The sequence below is a fragment of the Diospyros lotus genome, chromosome 9, assembly GCF_014633365.1.
Source record: "Diospyros lotus cultivar Yz01 chromosome 9, ASM1463336v1, whole genome shotgun sequence".
Classification (NCBI taxonomy): domain Eukaryota; kingdom Viridiplantae; phylum Streptophyta; class Magnoliopsida; order Ericales; family Ebenaceae; genus Diospyros; species Diospyros lotus.
Window position 1 is genome coordinate 10,591,533 of NC_068346.1, and position 5,853 is coordinate 10,597,385.

Sequence of the window (5,853 nt, forward strand, 5' to 3'; positions counted from 1 at the left end):
TTTCTGGGAAAATCTCACTTTGTTCTCTCTCCTCAAGCGTCCACAGTGCTTAAATATGAGGATCCTTCTCCTTTACTATTTTTTATTTCATCTTTAATATTTCTATCTTCTTTAAAATTATTTTTGGGCCAAATTCGTATCCATTTTAAAATTTCATTCAAATAGAGAGAAAATTAAAGCCTGAGGTGATTAATGGTTAATAATCAATATTTCCTACCATCCACACCATACAAATAGAAAGTTTACATGAGGAAACAACCTTGCGTGATTCATTTTCTAGTTCCAAAGAGCCAAGCAAGCTACATGATATATAAACTCTTCTTAAGTGTTTTGCATGCAATTTATGGGCCCATACAGCTTCTCATAAGGATAAAACACATTTCACTAGGTTATAACACAGAAAAAAGAAACATATACAAATGAACAAAAACGACGTACATGTAATGCTGATGCATATTAAGCACTTATCGCGCTATGCAGGCAATGCAAAGCTTGGTTGTGTCCAGTGTGGCACATCCACTACTGCGCAAGGATCAGATTTCTCAAAATCAGCAACCTACATCAAAGCCAGGAAATAGGAGAGAAAACTGTCAAAAATTATATGCCTCATGCAAGAAAAAAGAAAGTAAATAGAAGTTGACTGTATGTGCTTTGCACCTTCTCATTGCAGCTTGGGCAATAGTGATATTTATGCCAGAGACAGTCCATAGAAGGACAAAGAAAGCAAAACCCAAGCATCAATGGCATCATACAACCAACAGCAGCAGCTAGGCTTGGTTTTGATCTGCATTTTCATATTGAAAGGAAGAGAATGGGAGGGTGGGGGGTGGAGTTGAACAAATTTAATTAGTGCCAACACAACTAAACTGCACATATATATGGGTAAAAATCACAAGGTTAGTTTATTTTATATATATATATCAATTATTTAACCACAGTTAACTCGCCAAAATTCTATGTTCTTCTACACGAAACAGTCTTAGATGGTTGGATTTGACGATTCTGTTCATTTTATAACAGTTCCTGCTGATTTACCTTGACTTTATTTTGGGACTTTATTTTGGGGGTTCCTAAGTCCAAAAGTTTTCAATGTTCTCAAAACACAAAAACCTAATGCCTGTCCCGCTAGCAGATCGTCCAGAAAGATTACTAAAACATTGGATGGAAACTGCATTGTGTTTACAATGCTATGAACCATTATGGTCATTTTGATGTATCCCTTTGCATGTAGCAATTTGATTTCTTCTTCTTGCAATTTTGGTGCTCACTCAAGCTCGTCATAAGTTAACATGACCAAGTTAAACGCTAAATCAAGGCAGTTGTTTGAGCGCAGCACCAAGCATATCTACAAGAGCACGATTAACAAATTGAAGCTATGCCACCGTGAATTAAAAACTTCATCCTGTTTTTGAACCAGGATTTTTGCATAAAATTGCTAATTTGTATCCAAAAGTGCATATCTATAACTTCCCTCTGATTTCACCTTTCTTTATAAAAATCCTAGTCACAAACACAGCCCTATTTAACAGAAGAACCTTGTAAAATTCGTCAAACAAAATTCCTAAATCCTAAAAATTCCTATCTCATGGTTCCTCTATCCTAAGTTATCCGATTTCACTAATTTCCACAAAACAAAAACATTCAACAAAGAGACATATACAGTTCAAGCCAGAGAGCCAACACGAAACCACTCACAACACTTTCTTCTCAAAAACGCGTCATAGCAATAAGCGTGACGAGCGGAAATTGCGATTTACCTGATCGTGGTGAGGCCGGAGTTGCCGCACAGGGTGCAGTTGAAAGGAGCCGGAGTGTCTCTGTAAATCGTCTGCTGAATCGGAATCCCCTTGGGATCGCCGACGATGGCGTTGGGAGGAATCGCTCCGGCTTGGTAGGGGTTCGGTCCGATGTAGTAGAAATGTTGCTGACGATCAAATTGCTGGGGCATCGGAGCCTGGTAGGGGATTCCTAAAACCGGCTCGTCGGTCTTTGCCATTTCTAGGAGCTTCGTCAACAATGTACTGAAGCTTTGGCTTTTCTCTGCAACTCCGCTGTGCTGATCGATTCATCGGGCGATGGTGCACCATTTATAGGGGTCCATGGAAAACGTGTCATGTATGGATTCGCCGGATGGTCACGCTTGGGCCCACCAATCGTACCCTATAAGCAAAACTGGGGAATTGTTTGGGTGCGTCCATAAAAAATCATTTAATATTATACTTCAAATTAAAGCCATTTGCAAAATAGGCTGTGCCCGATGATCTTTTATCTGGCTGGTGGCTGCTCATCATAAATTTCATATTTTGTTAATCATAGTAATGCAAATTGTTGTAGATAACTTCTTATGCATAGTAACATTATTATTAATTATATTATTTATTTTTAATCATAGCAGGTTGTCACGCAAATTCTATGTTAAACAAAACACAATACTTGAACTCAAAATTTGTAATTTTTTTCCTTAAGATGCTCGTATCAGTTTGCTTAATGGTAGGAGAATATATATAATTAGTTAAATTAAATTGATTAGGTTGAAAATTATAATGAACCCAATGGATTTACAAGTACTTAAAAAGAATTAAAAGATAGAAATTGTTGACTTATGAATAAACTCAATTAATAAAGAGGAAAGGTTCAAAGTCAATTGGTCATAGGAATAGGATTGATTTATCCAAAGTTATGAAACACCCGACACGCAACGTTTGAAAATTGGAATTGGAGGAGCTTCTAGATCTCATCTACCCAATGTAATTAATTATAAGTGATTAAATAATATTTTATTATAATCTATTAAATGGAGCTCCTGATCTTTTCCTTGTTGGCTAAACTCCATTAATTGCCGTCCATATCATCGCAACTGAGATCGACCCATCGGCAAGAAAGAGAGGTGAAGGTGAAGAGAAAGGAGAGGGAGACAATCGAAAGTCGCCCACGACTGTTCATTATTTATTAAGAATAAAGAAAATTTGTACCATTGATTAATGTCCGTCCATTTTATACAAAAATATTATTAGCGTGACACCACATCCATCTCATGTTAAATGTGTTTATGATCTTAATTAATTGCACAAACCCTATTCAATCGATCAAACCAACTATAAATAAGCACAGTAAAATAGAAACATAATAACACAAACCAAGTGTTCGGATTCAAAAGAATTCTACTCACGATAGAGGTTCTGCCTCTAGTCAATCTACTATGAATGATTTCGATTACAAAAGATTACATCGGGTTACAATAAAGAAATCAAGATCAATATACAACTACAACGGTATTGAATACAAACTAAAAACAAATACATTTTCAAGAACAAGAGAGAATCTGTTCAACCTAATCTCGCGATTAAGATAAGTATCTACGTTCTTATCAGTTTCAATTCTTCATGCCTCAAGCGATTTCCAACATAGATTAAACAATACCAACACTTACCAATAGATCAATCTTACCAACAAGCCGATCAATCGAACAATGGATTCACTAGAGAAGTGTCTCCTTTCAAAGAGACGCCGATTAGGATTTTAGATGTGCGAAATGAAGAGAATGCAATCTAATGACATTAGGGCAACACAAGCCCTTATATAGTAACAAGCAAAATCGGGCCAACAAGAGGTAAATGCATGAGCCAAGAGACATGGGCTTTCAGCCCACATCAAGAAACACACGGCCCAAACAAAAATGAAACATGTGGCCCACATAATAATTCAGCCCACTTAACAACAATTTTAGAACATATTATATACACATTTAAATGTCACATAGATAAAATAAAGCAACCCATTTGAGACACATAAACCTAACATTAATATATAATAGTTAGTAAAAAATTAAAATCCAAAATACAGTATAATTAATATATATGTCTTCACTAACTACCATATTAATTAAAATCATAGACACAGGCATGATTTCGTGTTAGTAATTTGTAATTGCACTTCAAGACAATAGCGTGGTCAGGAGTTGTGATAACAAGGGATGATGACAAAAGACAAGTAATGAGGTGATCATATGGACAGGCAGGGAGGGAGGGAGGGTGGGTACATGTTCAGGCCACCAGCAGTATGATCAGAGGGGAGGAGGAGAAGCAACACGCTGGACCCCTCTTCCACATCTCTCAATTCTTCCTTGTATCTTAATTCTCACACCCAATTAATTACCCCTTTCATCGAGCTCTCTCTCTCTCTCTCTCTCTCTCTCTCTGTGCCTGATTTCCCTCCCTAATTTTGGGCTTGGTTCGTTTTTCTGTTTCGCATATTCTTCGTTTGGTGTTTCAGTTGGCGCTCTGCCATGAAAGCTCCGGACATGGAGGCCATCACAGGTTCCTTGGAGAGGTCTCTCCGAAACTTTTCGCTGAACCAAAGCAGCGGCAGCCCCGCCGGAGAAGACGCCGGGATTGTCATCTCAGCCTCCAGTGATGATTCGCCGGAAAACCACTACTCCTCGCTCGGCGACGCCACCTTGGAGCTTAATTCCCACATCTCCCTCCCTTATCACTGGGAGCAATGCCTCGATCTAAAGGTTAAAATTTGCTTCTTCTTCATGTCTATATGAAAGCATTAAATGGAAGACTGCGATAGATCTCTTAATTTCTCACTCGTCTTTAATCTGTCGCTTTCTCTTAATTTTCTTCAATGATTCATATCCTTTTGTTGACTTCACAACCAAACCCTATAGAGAAAACACACACGTGCTTGTTTACTTTTCTTTCAGAAAAAGAGAGAGAAAAAAATCAACTTCCCGGAGTTGAACAATATGCTTACCTCTTTACTTCTCTCTGATGCGTACATCTAATAGAAGTTTTGAGGATCATATGTAGGTTTACTGATCAATATAAATTAACAATATATCCCTAGCTAGCTAGGACATAGTACGAAAGATTACAAATTTCTTCTTGAAAGTATCGGTATATTCATGTATCAAAAATTAAGAAAAGAATATGTTGATGGTTCAAATTTATGTTGATGTGTTCGTTGTGGTTGCAGACTGGCGAGATATATTACATAAACTGGAGAAGTGGTATGAGTGCGAAAGAGCGTCCGCCGGCCATGGCGGAGTTGTACTTATCGGAAGACGATAGCTCGTATGACAGCGAGGGATCTTCGTCGGTGCCGGCGCCGGAATCCGAATCGAAGTCTGGAAACCAACAGCATAATGAACAGCAAGAGCGACAAGTACTGGTTGTGGCTGGGTGCAAGAGGTGTCTAATGTACTTGATGGTTCCCAAGCAGCTTGGAGATTGCCCCAAATGCTGCGGCCGACTCCTCCGCTTTGATCCATCTCAAGATGTCTCTCCCTCTCCATGATAAGTTTCAATCTTTGAGTTATGCGCGTCGTCTCTCTCTCTCTCTCTCTCTCTCTCTCTCCTCCTCCTTCTGATCCATGTGTTCATCTCAGAGAGATTTTCAGGATCTGGATTGATGAAATGAATCAAATGACCAATTTTGGCGTCCTATGCATCTTCGTTTCTGGGTATTAATCTGATCGTTAAATAGAACTCATAGTACAGTGGCTTCTTTCTCATTTATGAATTCCATTTTATTCTTCTGTCAGTGTCTGACAAGTAAGGCAGAGTTTTATTGCTTTATTGAATAATATTGTTCGTTTTTTTTAGATACATCTGTATTGCATGCATGTATAAATCAAAATAATTAGGCTTGTAATTAGTTCCCAAATTGATTCATTCATTCACTTTTATATATAGTTGGTGTGGTCTTCTTTGGCTCTCGCACCATCACCATGGATGGAAATTAACACTATACCTAACATTTTCCTACCACATTGGAATTTTCCTGGGAATACCAAAGTGGCAGGTTTTTAGTTGTTGATAGAAAATGAAAGAATGGAACCCTTCCACC

At 38.1% G+C, this 5,853-nt stretch overlaps 2 protein-coding genes across 2 annotated transcripts; one reads left to right on the plus strand and one right to left on the minus strand.

Moving 5' to 3' along the window:
• Positions 1–247: 247 nt before the first annotated feature.
• LOC127810650 (GSH-induced LITAF domain protein) lies at positions 248–2,066 on the minus strand. Its single transcript, XM_052350227.1, has 3 exons — positions 1,758–2,066; positions 658–784; positions 248–556 (listed from the first exon to the last, which is right to left on the minus strand). Exons 1-3 carry the CDS (start codon positions 1,994–1,996, stop codon positions 473–475), a joined length of 450 nt encoding a protein of 149 aa, XP_052206187.1. The 5' UTR covers positions 1,997–2,066; the 3' UTR covers positions 248–472.
• A 1,882-nt stretch (positions 2,067–3,948) lies between these two features.
• Positions 3,949–5,608, plus strand: LOC127809471 (protein CURLY FLAG LEAF 1-like). Its single transcript, XM_052348284.1, has 2 exons — positions 3,949–4,516; positions 4,981–5,608. Exons 1-2 carry the CDS (start codon positions 4,286–4,288, stop codon positions 5,299–5,301), a joined length of 552 nt encoding a protein of 183 aa, XP_052204244.1. The 5' UTR covers positions 3,949–4,285; the 3' UTR covers positions 5,302–5,608.
• Positions 5,609–5,853: the final 245 nt, after the last annotated feature.

What these genes read in the sequence shown, in the direction of transcription:
- LOC127810650 (XM_052350227.1), bottom strand. Translation starts at nt 1,996, where the DNA reads ATGGCAAAGACCGACGAGCCGGTTTTAGGAATCCCCTACCAGGCTCCG. An exon ending in TCCGGCCTCACCACGATCAG is followed by an intron (nt 785 to 1,757) that starts GTAAATCGCAAT and finishes ATGAAAATGCAG; the next exon opens with ATCAAAACCAAGCCTAGCTG. An exon ending in GCCCAAGCTGCAATGAGAAG is followed by an intron (nt 557 to 657) that starts GTGCAAAGCACA and finishes GCTTTGATGTAG; the next exon opens with GTTGCTGATTTTGAGAAATC.
- LOC127809471 (XM_052348284.1), top strand. Translation starts at nt 4,286, where the DNA reads ATGAAAGCTCCGGACATGGAGGCCATCACAGGTTCCTTGGAGAGGTCT. An exon ending in AGCAATGCCTCGATCTAAAG is followed by an intron (nt 4,517 to 4,980) that starts GTTAAAATTTGC and finishes TTGTGGTTGCAG; the next exon opens with ACTGGCGAGATATATTACAT.